We start from the raw sequence: 19,856 nt of genomic DNA, 5'->3' as shown, positions 1-19,856 counted from the left end.
CTCTTGTACCTTTAATGACTCTCAACTGTCTTTCGTGGGTCAGGAGAAGAATGACCCTGACACCAAAGCAGACTGAAATAAGTGGCAAGATTCCACCAGCCCAGCCGCTCCGTGGTCTGGCTCCCTGAGCACCACCAGGGCAGATTCTCCAGGACCCCTCTGTTTGCCTGAGGGAGCCAAGTGTGCTTTCTGTCCTTCCCTATGATCAGACCAGAGGGCTTTGGGTCCCATCTTCCTCAGCACCTCTCCTGCCCGGAGCAAAGGATTGCAGAGGAAGGAGGAGGAGAGAAAGACAAAGACACAGAGAAAGGGGAGGAAAGGAAATAAGGAAGGGGAGAAAGGAAAGAAAAAGAGAGTTAAAGAAGGTAAGAGAGGAAAAGAGGGGGAAAGGACAAAGAGACCGAAAGGCAAGAGGAAGAAAGAAAAAGAGAGAAGCTAAAGGGAGAAAGAAGTTAGAGGAGAGGGAAGGAATGTAGTGAAAGAGGGAAAGGAGAGGACAAGAGAAGAGAAGGAAAGAGGGAAGAGAAAGGGAGAGAAAGCCAAGAAAGAAAGTCCTTGTGGGAGTGTGGTGAGGGGCTGAGCACCTCCGGCAGTGTCTGCTTGAAGGGAGCGCATTTGCTCCTCCGCTGCCCTCTTCCTCCCCCCCCCCCCAAAGTCATGGGCACTGGTGATTTCCCCAGACTCCCCCACGTGATCCCTGAGGCTCCTCACTGGGAGACCTGTGGCACATGCCTAGCCCCATTTGACAGGGGCAGAACCTGAGTGTCATGTGACTTGCCCCCAACCACCCAAGGAGTCAGGGGACAGACTACATTCATCCTACCTGAAGGAAGATCTGAGGGCAAAGTCCCAGGCCAGCCTGCAGTCCCCTGGATGGGGCAGGCAGAAAGGCTGGTCCTTGGTTCCCTGCATGTACATTGGCTGCCACCAGGTGGCGGTAAAGAGTCTCGCATGGGACGAAGCCGGGACGTCCTCATTGGCCTAAGATCCCAGCAGCTCATTTCTAGGTCTCTTTAAATAGGGGGGAAATTTTCTTTTATTAAAATGGATGAAAACAAATGATTAAATGAAATAAGCATGAGTCCAAGAAGCCCCTTCTTCTATGCATCCTTTGAGGAGGCACCAACTGGTCAGAGGCTTCTCCTTCTGTCTGGGACTTGGCCGAGCTGATTCCACAAGAGACCTTTCCAAGGTCTTGGATTGTTGCCCCGTCCTCCTTGGGTCGGGAGGCAGTGTGGCCTCGGTGATGAATCCCGAGCCTTGGACAGAGGGCGCTTGACCTTACCCTTGGGCAGTCTAGGGAAGCTTGTGGCCCTCCTCAGAACCGTGTTTTGAAAGGCACAAAATACACAGGATCACAACGGAAACCCTTTGTACAGAAATGCAGCTCTCAGAATATTAAAAAACAAACCAAAAAAAAAGCAAACAAGTGCACAGACTCCCAGGTAAAGAACCTCTGCTTTAGGGGCAGGAAGACCCACGTCTGAATCCCGTCTCATAAGGTCACTAACCGTGTGATTCTCAGTGGGTCACTTAATTTTTCTGTGATTAGCTTTCTCCCCTGTTAAAATGGGCATAAAATGCAGAGTTCTTGTGAGGCTCAAATGTTATAGATGTGTAGGGGGGTGTGCGTGCGTGTGTGTGCGTGTGTGTGTGTGCGTGTGCGTGTGCGTGTGTGTGTGTGTGTGTGTGTGTGTGTGTGTGTGTGTGTGTGTAGTGCTCTGCGAGTCTTATTCATCAAACTTTTATTAAGTGACCACTGTGTGCCAGGCACTCTGCTAAGCTAGAGTCAGCCACCACAACCATCATCATCACGTGGGCTGTCTCTGCCCTCCAGGGCACTTTTGACCCACAGGGAAGTGAGGCCCAAGAGCAAATGGCGGCCCCTTTCTGGGACTTCGATTCTCCCTCTGCACAAAGGACACCGGCTTCACTTGATCTCCTTCTCTTTTCTCTTTCCTTCCCAGGTGGGGCTTGTTTGGGGAAATTGTGTGGCCGGAAGAGAAAGTAAATCTTCCCAGGACACCGACCCGCGACCTCATGAACTTTGGTGCTACTGCCTAGTCTAGAATGTATACCTTGAGTGACTCCCCTCCCCCTCCCTCCCTGGCCCTCCCCTCCTCTTCCCCCTCTGCCCCTCCCCCTCTCCCAGGGTCAGACCCTTCTCACTGGAGTGTTCCTGCAGTCACCCACCCACCTGGTGGGGGAAGGGGTTGGGGTGGGGGGAGGCACAGGCCCACAGGGCAGGCAAACATAAGAACCAGGGGTCGGCTTGGAATTCTGTCCCCTTCCCTAAAGGAGCTTGGGTTAGGGGAGGGGTCAGACCCCCCTCTCCACCACCACCCCATTCCCACCTAGGAGCTCTCCCCTCTATGTTCATGATCTTGAGGGAAATATGGTGCTACTTGTTGGTGCTTATCACTTTCTTGGGGGCGAGGGAGGAGGGAAGAGGGGGATCCCCTGGAGGAGCCCCTCACCCAGGGGCTCCTCTAAGCACAGCCCACCCCCACCAGGAAAGGTCAACCCAGGACTCCCAGCCCTGCTCTCCCACTGGGATGACCAATCTTTGGAGTTGGGTCTGTTTGCCCAACGTTGTACCCAAGCACTTTAAGTCAGCCTCAGTCCTGGTCCTGACCCATCTCCATCTGGCCACCTCTCCCTCCCCCTCAGAGGGCTGTCCCTTGAGTCTCTCCCAGACTGCTCCTCACATCCATCCTTGGAGCCAGTGTACCCAAAGACTGGGAACAGCCACGCCCTGACCTTATCAGAATTTAGTTCTCCATTCATCCGTCCACCCCTCAGCCCCAAAACTTCACCCCCAGTCTGGCAAGAGGCTCCTGCCCTGGCAGACTTGAATGTCTTTCAGTGATGCCCTCTACCTGGTAGGACCCATCCTGGTCTTCCCCACCTCTACCCCTCACCCCAAGCCTGCCACCACATACACTCGCACACACCACTGGCAAGGGCAGACCTCTGCCATGGGCGGTGTGGGGACGCATGCATGTACTCACCATCGACAGCGACTCCAAGCCCGCCAAACCTGGGACAGCCACCAGTGCCCAGGAGCCCAAGAGGCCCAAGAGCGGGGCTGTGGCGGGAGGGGAATCAGAGGGAACCAAGGGCCCAGAGCTTCCTGCCTATCCCTGGTCTATCTCACCCAGCAGTACTGTATCCTCAGTCCCTTGAGCCCCGTCAGAGGACCTCTTCTAACATTCAGGCTCTGTCTCCGTGTCTCGCTGTGATAGATCAATAAATATTTTATTTTTTGTCCTGGATACTTGGGGTTTATTTTGGTTTGGGATTTTTTTTGGTTTGATTTTGTTTTGGGGGGTTGTTTAAATTTTTTTTCTGGTTCGGGGAGCTGTATCCCCACAGAGGGGAACTGACCCCCCTGTGTCCTTTTTAATCACTTTGGTATCACTTTGGATGGGACACACTTTTTTTTTAAATAAGAAAAGAAAAGTAACTGCTTCAGAAAACAGACTAATAAATGAAAACCTTTTAAAGGAAATGGTGTCCTGGCCTCTTCTGACCCGTCTCAATCTCTTGCAAGCCATCAATCAACCCACCAGAAAGACCAGAGTGATTGCTGTGTGCCCAGCCCTCAACTAGGAATTATGGGAGATAAAAGTGAGAGACTGGAGGATAGTGGAGGAAACAAAATTCATCCTAGTCCATTATCAAGCATTTAGGAGATATTTACTACGTTCAGGCCCTGTGCTGAGAACTGGGGTCACAAAACACACACACACACACACACACACACACACAATAATCCCTGCCTTCAAGGAGCTCACATTCTAATGGCCTAGAAAACAATTGAGTGTTTGCTTGATTCCAAGTGCTATAAGAAGTCAGAAAGGGGAAAGGGGAAAAGGGAAGGGGAATTCGAAGGACAGGAGGATTTAAACAAGCAGAGAAAATCACGGATCATAGATTTAGAGCCAGAAGGGACCTCCATGGTCATCTAGCCCAACAGAGAAGGAAACTGAGGCCCAGAGAGGGAAGGTCACAATGTCACACAGGTAGAAGATGGGATTTGAACCCGGATTCTGCAACACCAAACCACTGGCTCTTTCCCACCAGCTGGAAGTGGAGAGGATCTTCATAGGAAACTCTATCTTAGAGTTGGAAGGAACATTTGACATTAAAGGCTCGGAAGCCTAGAACTGGGAAGGAGCTCACACTGTCTTGTCCAACTCCTTCCTTCTCCAAATGAAGAAACCAAGACCCAAAGAGGGACAGGGACTTGTTCAGGTTCACGAGGAGAGTAAGAAGAAACGCCCAAATTCGAATCCAGGTTTTCCAACTTCAGATCCAGAGTTATTCTCCCCTCTGCCGGGTTCCAGTTCCACCCTAACATAGCATAGCCTGCTTCTCCAGCCGTAGAGAGGACCACGGGAGGCTCGATTTAGAACGTGGAAAGGCCTCAAAGAGCCATTTTACTTAGGAAGCACAGAAAGGTTAAGTGATTGCCCAGAGCTAAGTGTCTGAGGCAGGATTTGCACGCAGGTCTCCCTAATTCCAGGTTCAGGATCTAAACATCTACACCAAGAGACATCTTTCAATTGCCCTTGAGGTACATGGTGTTCTAGGATATGCAGCTGTATGGGCAATCAATCAATTAACAAGCACGTTTAAAGTACTTACAACATGATGTATCAGGTGGCTACAAAGAAAGACAAAAGAACAACCCCTCTCATGGAGCTCACATTCTAATGGTGTAGGCAACAGGCAACGGCTGTGCACAGACACACAAGAGACAACACACAAGAGATGGTTATCCCTTCCCTGTCGAGGCTTTGAGGTATCACCGGTCGGTATAAGAAATTAAATGGGAGGGCAACTAGGTGGTGCAGTGGATCAAGCACCAGTCCTGGATTCAGGAGGACCTGAGTTCAAATCCAGCCTCAGACACTTGACACTTACTAGCTGTGTGACCCTGGGCAAATCACTTAATCCTCATTGCCCAGCCAAAAAAAAGGAAAAGAAAGAAAAAATTAAATGAGAATTTGGGGGGAATGTTGCACGAAGATCAGCAGGCAATAGAAAAGGTTAGAAACTCAGAAATGCACAAAATATATGCATAGCATTGTACAACATCAACACATTTTCTCTTTTAATACGGTAAGTACCCCATAAAAGAAAAAGAAAAAATCCGGACTTCTTCTCTGGTACGAAGGGAGGGCCAAAAGGTTTTAGGGAGATTTCCCAGATAGAGTGGGTGCCACGCCCCTAACTGCTGTGATGTGGAAGGTAAAGTGGGAATTGTTTCAGAGGGAAACCATCAGCCATGTTGGAGAAGGGGGGTTGGTGAGGAATGATCCTCCTGCTAAGCCTGGCATACCTGGCATGTTAGGTGCCCCTGTGTCCGATGGACCCCTCAGTGAGGCTTATGGACCTCAATTAACATTCAGTGCCTACCTTCCTAATGGAAGGAAATGCTAAATTTCAACACAAGTTAGTGAAAATAAAGATGTCATTTTTTCCATCCAAGTTCCTATGAAATTGAGATAGAACGCCCACTCTAGATTTCTGGAGATTGTGTAAATGAATGAAAGAAAAAGAATAAATAAATGAAAACTATGAAGCCCTTACTACACGACAGACCCTGTGCTAAGTACTAGGAATACGAGTCAAGCTGCCCTGTGGCCTGCAGAGGGCATTTACAGAAATATGAAAACAAAGACAGCTCCCGCCCTGGTGGAATGTCCATCCCAACAAGGGCGGACAATAGATGGAAGGGATTGGTGGCCAAGGAGGGATCTTTTGGATAGGGAATGGAGCCCCATGGTCCTACTCTCCAAGCACCCTCCCTTCACTAGAACCTTGGACTCCATCCCTGGCTGCCCCACCATCCTCCCCCAACCCCCCACCCCCAATCTTATCTTACCAGGAACCCCAACCTACACGGAATCTCCTTCTCTCCAAACCCAGTTCCCTTTTAAGTGTTAGCTCCAGCCCGTGAAACTGGGACCAACGGAGGGATTTGGGAGCCCCCAAGTTCCCAGCCTCATGGGGTATTTTTCAAGGATGGACCTTTGAGCACAGACTCAGAGAAAGAAACACAAGGCGGGAGGACAGCCAGGGGCCCAAGACCGAGCTCAGTCTCAGCTGGCACGAAAATGTTTGCTACCCTGAGTGAGGGGGAGGGGTGGGGGAGGAAAGGGAGGGAGGCGCTCACCTCCCCCACCCCTCCCTCCTCCCTTGGGAAGTCCCAAGGAGAATTCAGGAGAAAAGAAGATGAAGAGGTCAGAGGGCAGTCGCTCCTTTTAAGGTCTCCTGGGCGGGCTGTTTTTCACGGCTCAGTGACCAATTCTCTTGAATGCATCGCCCTGTCATGGGGGGAACCAGGAGTCTGCTTCCTTTACCAATCCCTGTCCCATCCCCCTTGGGGCCAAAGCACATCAAAGCACGAGGTCTAACGTGATGTTAAAATTGCATGATGGAGCCTTAGACGTCAGAGATCATCCAGTCCAGTCCTCTCATTTTTTTTTTTGTTGTTGTTGTTGTTTTTGCAGGGCAATTGGGGTTAAGTGACTTGCTCAGGGTCACACAGCTAGTAAGTGTCTAGTGTCTGAGGCTGGATTTGAACTCAGGTACTCCTGAATCCAGGGCTGGTGCTTTATCCACTGCACCACCTAGCTGCCCTGGGGTCCTCTCATTTTACAGGGGAAGAAACTGAGGCCAGGGAGTGACCTACCCAAGGTCACCCAAGCAGGGCCAGTCATAGCCTGTCAGAGACATAAAATGTCAAGAGCTAAAAGGGACCTTAGAGACTACCTGGCCTGACCCCTTTATTTTAGAGGAGGAAATTGCCCTGGGGATGGGGGTAGAGGCTCTGCCCAGGCTTTTCTGAGCTTGTCCTCCCACACACACACACTCATGAACACTCATGCAAACCTCACACACTTTCTCAGACACACACTCACACACACACTCATATATACTCACACACTCATACACACACACTCTCATACATACACTCATGTACACTCTCACATGAAAACATACTCACAACACACATAAACACACTCACAAATGCTTTCACACACAAGCTCACACTCACTGACTTTCATACACACACTTTCTCTCACACACATTCCTCTTAAGCATGATTCTCTAATCAACCAGCCTAGCCAGGCACAGACAGGAAAATTGATTCCATCAGTGCCCATTGGCCTGTACCATAAAACATCTCATGCAGAGATTTTCCAAGCCACGTGTGGAAGATGGGTGGAGGAAAGAGATCACACTCCCCCAGTCCAGAGCTGGGTCTCTGCAGCCCAGGGCCTGAGGGGCCTGAGGCATGAGCAGTAAGGGCCTGGACACCTCATTCAAAGTACCAAAGTGTCCACACAAGAGGGGCCGAAGATCCCACTCCTGACCCAGGCTGGGGGAGCTGCATGGCTTGGATACACAGAAGTCCAACACACAGCTACACATTAAAATGGGGGATGGAAGGAGGAGGAGGGGAGGGGAGCAGCAGAGAGAAGAGGGGGAAATGCTTTGCTTGGAAGTAGAAACCTGTTATCGAATTCAGAGGCTGCTGATTATTTCCTGTGTGACCTTGGACAAGCCATTTCCTTCCACTGGGCCTCCTTTTCCATCTTTGAAAAGGGAGGGGCTGGCTTAAATGTGTCCTAAATCTATGGCTGGGGAAAGGTTGGGCCAGCTGCACCCTGTCCTAGGCACTGGTGGAGGGAGGCAGGGGTAAGGGCTCCCAGGAGACTCTGTCCCTTCCTTGGACAGACAAGGGTTCTCCATCCTCTGTAAGTTAAGCACAGCTTTTTGAGAGGACGGAGAATGTGATGTCCTGACAGCCAAGGTCCCCTCTAACCAGCAGGGACCCCGAGGCAAGTCCCTGAGTGTCTCCCACAGTTACAGAGAAGGGGCGGATCTGCATCGGGAGCCAGGATTTCCTCCCTCGTCAATGACCTCCCAGGCCCCCACCCCCACCCCCGCCGCTCCCAGCACGGTGCTAGGCGCTGCGGGGGAGACGAAGTCTTGGTCAACACCAACGACTAGAGAAGCTCCAAGCCGGGCTGGTTTCTCTTTCCGTGCCCGTCCGTCTCCGTGCCGGTTCTGGCCACGGCCCCGGGTGGGCAGGGACGACCCCGCGTCCCAGCTGGTTTTGGCCTCCGGCAGAGCAAGGGGAGGGACCCAGGCTGGGGGCGGTGGCCAAGGTCGTGGCGGGCCCCACCCCGACTCCGCCCCCAGCCCTCTGCGCAGGCGCTTCCTGGGTCCCCGGCCCCGCCCCCGAGCTCCGGCCCCGCCCCCGGGCTCCGGCCCCCGCCCCCAGGCCCTCCGCGCCGGCGCTGCCAGGGTCCCCACCCCCGCCCCCGGCCCGGGCCCAGCCGCCGCCGCCGCAGCTCAGTCCCAGGCATCCCGGCTGCGCAGGCCCGCCCCCTCCCCTGCATCCTTCCCTCCGCTCCCCGCGGCGGCGGCTGGAGCCCGGAGCTCCCGGCGGCGGCCCCGGCAACGCAGCGGCGGCGGCGGCGCGCCCAGTCCGGCCCGGCCCGCGGGGCGCCCCGAGCCCCCCGACCTCCGGCCCGAGCCCCCGGCCCGGCCCGGGGCTGGTGGCGGCGGCGCTGGGCGCCCGGCCCGGCCCGGCCCCGGCCCCGGCCCCGGCCCCGCCGAATGCATGAGGTTGATGCTCCTCTGCTGCACCTGGAGGGAAGAACGTATGGGAGAGGAAGAAGGTGAGCGTGCATGCAAGTGTGCAAGAGTATGCATGAGTGTGCAAGAGTGTGCATGCGGGCACCGGGGGCCGGCCCCTCCCCCAGCCCCGGGCGCCGGGGGGCTTCGCTCCCTCCCCGCCCTGCCCCCAGGGACACCCCCCTCCTCATCCTCCCCCCCCACCGTCTGACCCCCCCCCCCCCAGTGTCCCGCTCCCCCCCTGGTCAGACCCCCCTCCCCACCTCGCCCTCACCCTGCTCAGCCCTGCCCCCCCACCCCATACTTCCACCGGTCCCGGGCACCCTACCGCATCCCCAGCCCCCGTTAACCTGATCCCTGTCATCCCCATCTCCATCCCAGGCTTTCTTTATCCTTTAACCTCTTCCCCTCTAAACTCCCAACCGCCCCCATCTCCTCTGCCCCAGCCCCTCCACTCCCCTCACCATCCCCCCTCCCTTGATCCCCACCCCCATCTCCATCCCCATCCATAATGAAGGGCAGTGTAGTCTAATGGAAAGATCCCCACCCCCCCATCAAAAGTCATGGCACCGCAGATTCAGGGCTAGAGGGGGCCCTGACACCCTCTCACCCAACATCCCCATTTTGCAGATGAGGAAAATGGGCTCCAGAAAAGACAGTTGACTTGCTCAAGGTCACACAGGTAGGAAATAGCAAAGCCAGAGTTCGAATCCAAGCCCTCTGACTTCAGCAGGCCTGAGTTCAAATCCTGTCTGCTGTTTCACTGCCTGTGTGACCTTGGGCAAGGCATTTGACCTGTGCAGGCCTCAGTTTCTTCGTCTGTGAATTGGGGCAGTCGGAGTGGATGACCTCCCTTCCTAAAGTGGGGCAAGTGGACAAAATTGCCAACTAGATCTGACCTAGGCCACCTCCTCTCCCCAAACCCCTAGCCCCATTTCACCTTTCCTCTACTAAGCAGCCTCTCTTTGGCGGTCTGCCATCAGGCTCCCAATTGGAATTATCTTCTGCCTCCTCTCTCCTGATCTCAGAGTCCCTTCCCCTCTGCCTGCATAGATTTCCACCCCTGACTAATTTTTGGTGGCCTCTCCTTGGGTCTTGCCCTTTGCCCAGACCTGCCTCCACAGAGGCTCACAGGGAAGGAGGGAGTTGGCCCGTTATGTTAGGGGACCCAGGACTAGTTCTGGCTCAGCCTCTCGCTTTCCCTGGGGTCTCTGGGGCTCAGTTTCTGCCCCTGAAAATGAAGAGGTTGAGTAAAAGAACATGCCCATTGGCTTCCGGCTCTGACACCCTGTGCTGCAGATGTGCTCCACACGTTCCAGGCAGGATATCACTCTTGTGGGGGATCGGGTGTGACGTAGGTGAAGTCAGGGCATCCCTGGTTTCCCCCTTCTGGGCCCTTTCCCTCCTCCGCCTCCTTCCCTCCAGATCTCCAGGATGTCTGGCTTTTCTCATAGCAAACCAGGCTCTGGACAAGAGCTGAGATGAAAGTCCCTTATACCCCTCTAGGCCTGGGGGCTACCTGGCTCCCCATCCTGCCTCCTCTCAGAGGAATGGAGGTCCCTTTGGGGGGGTCAGGCCTCAGTTAGGGGGCAAGGGGCTATTCTGGGTATCCCCCATTGCATGGAGCCTTGCTGGCCCACAGGGCTGTGCTGACGCGCAGCTGGTGGTTGGCATCATGAACTCACCTGTGCAGGCTCATGAGATTATGGATCTAGAACTAAAAGGGACCGCAGAGATCTTTGAGTTCAAGCTCCTCATTCTACAGATTGGGAAACTGAGGCCCAGAGAGGTTTGGTGATTTTCTTGAGGGCACACACACATTTACAAGGCAGACTTTTCATCTGGAGGTGACTTCCTTCCATTCCTACCCCAAGCATCTTTCCATGTGCCTCCCGACCCCCTGCCATCCCAGCCACATCCAGGCAGCCCAATTTCTTTTGAGTACGTGTGCGGGCAAGGCACACATTGGTGAAGTCAATCCACCTCTACCTTCCTCGGTTCCCCAAAACCTGCCCATTGCATTGTCATGGAAAATCGCCTGTGGTGTGCCCAGAAAGCCGGAAGCTGGCACACATGGGGCACCTTTGAGCAAGTCACTACCCCTCTGTGCCTCCGTTTCTTCATATATAAAATGGGGAAGATAATGGCTGTTAGAGCCCCCTCGAAAGACTCCAGTGAATGTTTGTCAAAGGTCCTTTCCAGAGCTAACTCTGTAATCCTGAATGTCAGCGATCATCTCCTCCGTCATGGAAGGGAATTGGTTCGATGGATCCCTAAGGGCTCCAGCTTCTCCAACATTCTGCTGCCAGTGAGCGGAGAGCTATGGGGATGACTAAGCACAGGGTGACCTGAGTGGGGATGCTCTTCTCTTCCCTGTTTCTCCTCAGAATTCCCCCCAGAGGAGCCCTCTGGGTACTTGGGGGTCCCCAGCCTCATTCTCAGCCGGGAGGATGGGGCTTTGCTCCAGCCGGCCGGGGACACACCTTCGGCTTCAGCCTCAAATCACAGCCTAGAGGTGCTAGAGACCTCGGAGGCCGGCTAGTCAGACACCCTCGTTTTACAGAGGAGGAAACCGAGGCTCAGAGATGGGATATCCCAGGCCCAGACCCAGCCCACCCCACTCTCAAATTCCCAGTCTTCCCTTAGGCCAGCGTAGGAGCCTCGACCACACTGGGGTTATCAGGTACCATCCACGCTGGCTCTTCTTGGGACAGATGGGCAGGGAGAGGAAGAATGAGCACAGGGGCCTGGGAAAGAATCCCTCCCCTTATCTTTGGTTCTCAGGGCAGGAACTGTTGTGTTTGTGGGGCATACTGTAAGCACTTGGAGGATGCTGATTGATTGATTGACTGATCTGCTCCTCCCCCACTAATCCTCAGAAGCCCAGGTCCAGATGGCCTAGGAAAGGGCCTGGCATGGGGAGGGGGAGGGGCGGGCACTGTGCCAAGCAGCCGCCTCACTCACCGCCTCCCTTCTCCCCCATCTGCTCCCCCCCACAGGAAGTGACCTGCCCGTGTGTTCAAGCTGTGGCCAGAGCATCTATGATGGGCAGTACCTCCAGGCCCTGAATGCTGACTGGCATTCCGACTGCTTCAGGTAGGGATGGGAACCTGGGGGGGGGGCAGAGGGCAGGAGAGGGGGAGGGGAAGGGGGAGACCCATTCTCCTGGTACTCGTTAGGCCCAAGGATCTGCAGCAGAGCTAAGACATGCCCTGCGGTGGACAGGGACCAGGCCTAGCCTTTCTCGGATATAGGGAGCTCCCTGTGAAAGAATTCCCTCCACCAGTGCCGAGCTGCTCCCTGTTTTGCAGTTCATAGTCTTGGAAAGTTACCTGGAAAGTAAAGTGACTGGCCCAGGGCCATGGGGCCAGGATGTGCCAGAAGCAAGACTCGAATCCAAGACCTCCCATCTCTGAGGCCAGCTAGCTAGCTGGTCACTCACTGCCCCAGGCCACACCTCGATGGCTAAACAGATACCCCGAAACAAAAAGTCAGCACAATGTAGAAAGGAGGCTGAATTTTGAGGCAGGGGAGCCAGGCTCTCAACCCACTTCAGCCCCAGATTCCCTGTGTTGGGGGACCTGCCCTTTCTGGGCCTCAGTTTCCTTTTCTGTACAAAGAGAAGGAAGGGGGCAGCTAGGTGGCCCTGGATTCAGGAGGACCTGAGTTCAAATCCAGTCTCAGACACTTGACACTTACTAGCCATGTGACCCTGGGCAAGTCACTTAACCCTCATTGCCCGGCCAAAAGAACAAAACAAAACAAAACAAAAACCACAAAGAAAAGGAAGGACTAAGGGGCTGGGATCTCTGGGTCCTTGTTCTCCCTCTACTTGGCCTTGAGAAAATCAGTTGAGTAATAGGTTTGCAGCTGGAAGGGAACTTAGAGGTCACCTTATTTTACAGCGGAGGAGGCTGAGGCTCAGAGATGGGACGTGACTTAGCCAGCGTCAATCAGGTAGCAAGCATCAGGAGCAGGGTTTGAACCTGACTCTGCTTTTGCCTCTGGACATGCCGGGGGCTGGTTTGTGCCGGTGTGGGGGCCTCCTTGCTGAGAATAAGGGGGAGAGTAGGGCGTCATAATGGGAAGGACCCCAGCTATGGTAATGACTCGCTGTGGGACCTTGGGCAAGTCATTTCTTCTGAGTCACCATTTTCCTATCTTGAAAAGGAGAAGCTTCCCCCACAAGAGCTCTCAGCCTCCCTCCTAAGATGCCGTGATCCGAATGGCAAGGACAGGGGCGGGGCCCAGTGCCAGGCCCTCGGGAGCCCCTCGGCCGGCTGGGCCCCTTCCTAAACATCCTTGAGTAGACCCAGCCTTCCAGGCTGCCCGGGTCTGTCTCACGCCTGCCCAGGTTTGGAGTTCTCCTTGCGGGCCTGCTATTGACCACTAAGTCAAACTCACATTTATCAGCCGCTGGTGAGTACAGGGTACTCACTTTTATTGAGCTTAAATTTAATAATAATAAATTCCATTGAATAAAGTAATTAATAATAAACTACATTTACAGTTTGACTGTTTGCCCTCTCTGGGCCTCAGTGTCCTTGTGTATAAAATATGGGGCACTAAGTGACCTCTGAACGCCCTTCCAGCTGTAATCCTGGGCTCCCGCGTGACCTTGGGCAAGTTCACTTCATTCTCTGGGCCTCAGTTTCCCCATCTGTAAAAATGAGGAGCTTGGACTCTGTGGACTAAATCTGTGGTCCTGCTGACAAGTGATGGATCAGGTGATCAGAGAGGTGAGAGGCTAGTGGGTGCTCAGGAAAGGCCACCCCCCTCAGCCTGGGGTAAGGCGGAGCCCCTGAGACTTCCTGCCCCATGCCCCGCCCCCCTAAAATATAGCTGACCTTGGAAAGCTGGGGGGTCTGCCCCATTTTCTCCTCTCTCCCGTCCCTGGCCTTCCCCTGAGCCTGCAGCCACACGAGCCCCACCCCCAGGTGCCTGGTTTCTAGGTGCAGGTCCTAGACCAGAGCTGGAGGCGGGGTGGAGTTGTGAGTCCTGACCCCGCCTCAGCTTCCTCTTTGGTCCCTTAATCCCTTGGAGGCTGCTACAGAGGATGCTGGCCTCAACCCTCAGGAGACGTTACTTCCTCGCCAGGGCCAAGTAAGTCAGAACGGACCCTTCTCCCCCTCCGGCTCCCAGTGGGGTGGCTGCCTTAGGGGCTGCTTCATCTGAGGCACCTGTGTCCTTCCTTAGCGCCCCCCTCCCCCCGGGGAAGGGTCGGGGGGGGGGGGGGGGCCGTGGCAGAGGGAGGAGGAAGGGGTGCCAGGTCTGGGAAGCCTTGGGGAACTGAAACACGGCCGGAGAAGGAAGCAAGTGCGGCTAACCCAAGCCTCTCCCTGCCCCAGACGTCGACTCCCCGGCTGTCCTGAGGGGCCTCTCCCCTCAGACATTTCGAGGGACACCAGGGCTGTTGAACTGTCTGACACAGAGCTAGTCAGATCCATCCCCTCCGTGGGTCCCAGTGGAGGTCTGGTGGCAGGAGCCCTGCCCCAGATCCCAGCCCAGCTCAAAGCCCCTCAGTTTCCTTGTCTGTACAAAGGGGCTGGCCCTTCCCCTGTGAACTTTCTAAACAAATACTTGGAGAACCGAATGTCACGGGGTCAGTTTCTTCTATAAGTCTCTGTATTTTATTCCCTTGTAAACATGATTCTGAGCCAAAGGACACACTCTCCCCTGGCCTCCTTGGCCTCTGAGGGCCTTCCAGCTCTAAGCTGGGCACCCCAGCATCTCTCCCAAGGGGGCGGGAGGACCTGGTGATGTGTTAGTGCTGTGATCCTGCCTGAGGCTCCTCCCTGGTCCGCCCCATCCAGGGGCGTGGTCTTTCACCTCAGGACCCTCAAACAGGTTGCTGAGGAGATGCTGACCCGCTCTCAGAGAAGGTCCCAGGCCTGCTAGAGAACCCCCACCCCCACTCTGGAAAGCAGAGCTCCATCAGGTGCTCTGAAGGGTGGGTGGGTTGGCCGGTCAGCCTCCAGCCCAGTCTCAGGCCAGTGTTCCCTCCCCACTGAACCAGAAGATAATGCATTCTTCTTATCTCGTCTTACTCCCTCACCCCAGTGCCCTGATCTTATTTATCCTGGGCTTCAGTCTGACCCCTTCACTTTATGGGAAAGGAAACGGAGTCCCAGAGAAGGGAAGGGATTTGCCCACGTCCCAGAGTAGTGATTAGCAGAGCTGGGTCCTTGCCTTTCTACCTCTAGGCCAATCCAGGAGGACCAGTGACCTAGCCCATGGCCCTCAGCCCAGTGCCTTGAGTGGTTCTGACCGCTTCCCCATCGGCATTCTTGTTATTCTTGGCCAAAGCCACCTGGCAGGCTTGACCACCATCCCCTGGGCTGCCGAGCAGAAAGCCTCTGGCCTCTGGCCGGCTCAGCCCCCCCTTATTAACAATTAGGGTTCCCTCCCAGCTCCCCTCTATTCCCTCAGAGTGAGCGATGGAGTTAGACTGTGATCCCCACAAAGACAGGGGGAGGCTCTTCTTTTCTCTAATATCCTCTTCCCTCTCACCTTGTGCCTATTTGCAGTGTCTCCATGCTGCCTTCCTGGTGTGGACGATTCAGTTCAGTTCAACTAGGCTCCATTAAACACGGACTGTTTGCCAGTCACTGAGCTAGCTCCTTAGGAGACCAGTTTTTTAAAAAAGAACCAGGGGCGACTGGATTCAGGAGTACCTGAGTTCAAATGTGACCTCAGACCCTTGACACTTATTAGCTATGTGACCCTAGGCAAGTCACTTAACCTTCATTGCCCCACAGAAAAACAAAAAACAAACAAAAAAAGAACTGACTTCTCCCCTCAGGGAGTTTACACTCTACTTGGTTACTTTACCTTTTTTTTTTTTCATTTTTTTGGAGAGGAGAGAGCTTTGGGGGCGGGGGAGAGAAGAATCTCATAAATGAAGGAACCTTTGAGCTAAGTCTTGGGGGGAACCAGAGATTCCTAGAGGCAGGGGAGAGCGTCCAGGGCTGAGGAAAGGCACGGAGATAGGAATGACCAGACAAGTAGGGAGGGAGGCCGCAGGAGCTGAGAAAGAGGGACTAGAGACAGATGGGGAAGGGCCCGGAGGCCAATCAGAGCAGCTCGTCTTAGATTTTTGAGCAGAGGAAGGACATAGTCAGACTGTGCTTTGGGAGTATCCCTGGGACTTGGAAAGGGAAGAGGCTGGAGTCAAGGAGGCCGGTCAGGAGGCTGTACAGTAGTCCAGGTGAGATGTGATGGGGTCCTGAACTCAGGGGTTGGCAGGTGGGAGAAGGGTCTTGGGGGAATGAGTAAAGCAGTGAATGAATGAGAGAAGGAGTAAATGGGAGGGCCGACCTGTAGCCTCCAGCCTCCAGGTTTAGCCTGACTCAAAAAAAGAACAGTCCGTCTTCTAAGGCTCCCAGCAAAGGGAGCCCAGGCTGCGTTCCTAGCTGTGACCCCTGTAAGCTGGGCAGCCACGCGCCAGTCACGTCCCCTTCGGGCCTCAGTTTCTCTCTCCCAGTGGGAGGGATCGGGCTATCTTTAGGGTGGTTTTCCCCAGCAGCAGGAGACGTCTTGGGTTTTCCCTGCCTGCCTGCGATGGATGGGGGCCCCCGCTCCTCTGTTTCACATCCGATTTCTCAATGTGTCCTCACTGTCTGGGGCAGGGAAGATGGGGGAGCGTGGGGGAGGCTCTGACGTCACCGTCTTCCTCCGGTGCAGCATACACCCGCAGAGCGAATGTGAGGAAAGGCTTTTAAGAGTGCAGAGGCATCCGAGCGAGCTGCTGGTGCTCTCTGCTTATTATTCTTAGAAGGGCCTGACTAAGAAAGCCCAGCCCAGGGTGGGACGCTCCATTGTGGGCCCGGGCCCCATCTGTCAGATCACCCTGCTCCCTGCTCAGAGGGGATTTCTGGGAGAGCTGGGCATCCTTAGAGCAGCCCTTTCTCGGCAGAGGTTTGGGGAGGGGGCGAGGGTGGGGGAGGGAGCCCAGCATAGGCCTGCAGGAGTTAATGGAGTTGCTGAGCCCACCCCTCCCCCCACTGGCCCTGAGCAGCCATTGGCTGAGCCAGCCCCGCCTGGGTTCAAGTTCACCACTGAGCTTTGGGATGACATCATGGGCACTGGAGTGGGGGATTCCGAAGGCCACGTTTCTTCTCACCCCCTCCCTCAGTGCCCAGTGCCCAGCTTTGGGGCCCTGAGCACACCTGGGTTACTCTCTCCACCACCTGCTCCGACACCCGCCCTGCTCTTGGCTTCCCTCGTAGGGGGGTATCCCCAGTGCCCTCAGATCCCCTTCTTCTGGGCATGTCCTTTCTTCTCTGCTGACTTGGGCTCCCCCCACCCCACCATGCGGGGCTGGTGCCTCCCCTCCCCCCTTCTCTACCCTGGCGGGGCTGGCTGGGCAGAGGCGTGGGCAGCCCTGCCCCTCCCCTCCGAGCCCCATCTGCAGCCCTGGACTGCGGCAGCTTCTTCCCTCTGTCTCCTGGGCTCTTTGGGGGGAAGGGGGGAGGGAACAGGGAGGCGCTTCAGCTCCCAGACAATGAGGAACTGGCTGGATGCCTCTTAAAGAGACAGCGTCGCCATTGGCAGCCCTCAGATGCCGCAGTCTCTCCTGCCTGCCCTCTCTTGCTCCCCCCGCCTCTTCTCCCTCCGGCCTCTCTCCTTCCTCCTTCCTGTTTGGCCAGACAGCTATCCCCTTTCCATCCCTCTTTCCCCCAAGCCCGAGCTGAGGGGGTCCTAACTCAGCGGGGGAGATCTCAAATTGCAGTAGCCTGGCTTCCTGGGGAGGGACGTGAGCGCTGAGAAAGGGAGATCACGTTCCAGCCTCAGGGGCCCATCCCTCCCCACTCTCCCCAGCTGGCTGCTTTTCCCACCTTTGTACACTCCTTTTGCTTAATGCTGGCTAAACCGCTCCAAACCTGGAGGCCAGAGACCTTCTGAACTCCCTTAGCTAGCTGTGTGACCTTGGGCGAGTCTTGGAGCAATCTTCCTGGGCCTCAGTTTCCCCATCTGTAAAATAAGGCTTCTGAGGTGTCTAGGGCGATCATAATCTGTTGAGATGACCTTGCAAAGTCCCTCTCCTGTCCTCACCCTGTCAGAGTTAGGAGGGACCTCTGAGGTCTCTGCTCTCAGTAACACCCCCAGCGGGCGATCCTCTCCTGCAGCCTTCCCCCCCCCAGGAAAACCTGCTGCTCTCCTTTGGGGGAGTTTGACTCTGGACTAAGTTTCTTTGTCTGCAAAATAAGGAGACTTTGAGAGCCTGGGATCGGCTTTGTTTGTTTGCCACCAAAAAGCAGTCTGTTCAAGCCTGTGGATTCCTTCTCAAAATCCTATGCTTAAATGCCCAAAATAAAATCCGTAGCATCACAAAGGAAACTATTGTAATTCAGTGATCAGGGGGGCAGCTAGGGGGCGCAGTGGTAAAGCACCAGCCCTGGAGTCAGAAGGACCTGAGTTCAAATCCGGCCTCAGACACTTGACACTTAACTAACTGTGTGACCCTGGGCAAGTCACTTAACCCTCATTGCCCCGCAAAAAAAAAAAAAAAAAATTCAATGATCAGTGATTTTCAAAAACAAAGGGCCTCTGGGCAGAGTCTCAGTGCAGATGCCCCTGGACTTGCGGAGTCAACGGACCCCAGTTTTAACTCTAGCTCTAGGTCCTGGGCAATCTCAGGCACATCTTCTTAAACTTTTTCCACTCATGGCCCTTTTCACCCAAGAAATTTTTATATGACCTGGGTATATAGGTGTATACAGTAGGTAAACATAACTTTTTCTTTTTTTTCCTTTTTTTGTGTGTGTGTGAGGCAATTGGGGTTAAGTGACTTGCCTAGGGTCACACAGCTAGTAATTGTTAAGTGTCTGAGGTCAGACTTGAACTCAGGCCCTTCTGAATCCAGGGCCCATGCTTCATCTACTGGGCCATCTAGCTGCCCCCATAACTTTTCTTTTTTATGGGGCAATGGGGGTTAAGTGACTTGCCCAGGGTCACACAGCTAGTAAGTGTCAAGTGTCTGAGGCTGGATTTGAACTCAGGTACTCCTGAATCCAGGGGCAGTGCTTTATCCACTGCACCACCTAGCCGCCCCACCCCCATAAGTTTTTACTTTTTATTTATTTATTTGTTTGATTGTTTGGTGAGGCAATGGGGGTTAAGTGACTTGCCCAGGGTCACACAGCTAGTAAGTGTCAAGCGTCTGAGGCTTTTTACTGTGGCCGAGTTTTTCATGACCCCATATGGGGTCCCAATGTCCAGCTTAAGAAGCTTTGTTTGAATGTCTCTGAATTTCCCTTTCCTGCTCTTGGCTGTAGAGCAGGGAGCAGAGGCCAAAGTAAATAAGCAACCTAGTCAGGATTTGAACCCTGGTCCTTGTCCTTAGTCCTTACTTCTTAGCCCCTACTTCCAGAGTGCTATGATACGGGTTTCACCTTTGTAGAATGAGGGGATCAGACCAGATGTTTGCTCGGTGTCTAAGGGCTGGAAATCTTATGCCAAAAGATCAAAGGATTTGGTTAGATGGGTGTGGCATTTCTCCCACCCCTTCCAAATGCAATCCACTTGGGTGGTATGTGAAGCCAGTGTAGACTGGGAGTGCCCCTCCCTATTGCTGAGGGACCAGAAGATCTGGCAGCCGGAGGGTCAGCACATGAGAAGGTGCAGGGGTGGCCGTGGTCCAGAGGCAGGGTACCCCTCCTAGCCTCCTTCTTGTCTCTGGGCCAGGTGCTGTGAATGTGGCGCCTCCCTCTCCCACCAGTACTATGAGAAGGATGGGCAGCTCTACTGTAAGAAGGACTATTGGGCCCGCTACGGCGAGTCGTGCCATGGGTGCTCTGAGCAAATCACCAAAGGGCTGGTCATGGTGAGTACCTGCCCTACTGCGTGCGCGCACACACACACACACACACACACACACACACACACAGATTCCCCCTTTATCTTGGGGTCGGCTCTGTCTCTTCAGTTCCCTCCCCATTTCTAATACACACTCAGTCTCTTTCTCGAGGGCCTGGCCCTGCTCTGGCCTGCAGGAAAGTCCCTTGTCTTCATGTTCATTGTTTGCCTTTCAGGATTTCAGATCTCTGGGGGGCCAGGCTAAATCTGACTCAGGCTTCTCAGAGTTCTTGGCCTCTGTTAGGAAGGCCTTGTGTCCCATGTGAACTTTGTATCTCTTCTAGTCCCTAACACAGTGTTCTGCACACGGCGGCTGCTTAATGAAGCCTGATGGATGGATG

At 54.5% G+C, this 19,856-nt stretch overlaps 2 protein-coding genes across 2 annotated transcripts in view; both read left to right on the top strand.

Annotated features, from left to right (window-relative positions):
• Positions 1 to 3,478, top strand: part of ELN (elastin) — a 70,638-nt gene extending 67,160 nt beyond the window's left edge. The window contains exon 36 of the mRNA XM_043964562.1: positions 1,968 to 3,478. Within this exon, the coding sequence (XP_043820497.1) occupies positions 1,968 to 2,011 (44 nt within the window). The 3' untranslated portion in view covers positions 2,012 to 3,478. The remainder of the gene's footprint in view (positions 1 to 1,967) is intronic.
• Positions 3,479 to 8,552: 5,074 nt separating this feature from the next.
• Positions 8,553 to 19,856, top strand: part of LIMK1 (LIM domain kinase 1) — a 28,257-nt gene continuing 16,953 nt past the window's right edge. The window contains exons 1-3 of the mRNA XM_044002879.1: positions 8,553 to 8,702; positions 11,658 to 11,754; positions 19,345 to 19,483. Of these exons, the coding sequence (XP_043858814.1) occupies positions 8,645 to 8,702; positions 11,658 to 11,754; positions 19,345 to 19,483 (294 nt within the window). The 5' untranslated portion in view covers positions 8,553 to 8,644. The remainder of the gene's footprint in view (positions 8,703 to 11,657; positions 11,755 to 19,344; positions 19,484 to 19,856) is intronic.

The sequence above is a fragment of the Dromiciops gliroides genome, chromosome 4, assembly GCF_019393635.1.
Source record: "Dromiciops gliroides isolate mDroGli1 chromosome 4, mDroGli1.pri, whole genome shotgun sequence".
NCBI lineage: Eukaryota > Metazoa > Chordata > Mammalia > Microbiotheria > Microbiotheriidae > Dromiciops > Dromiciops gliroides.
This window is presented reverse-complemented; position numbering and strand designations above follow the sequence as displayed.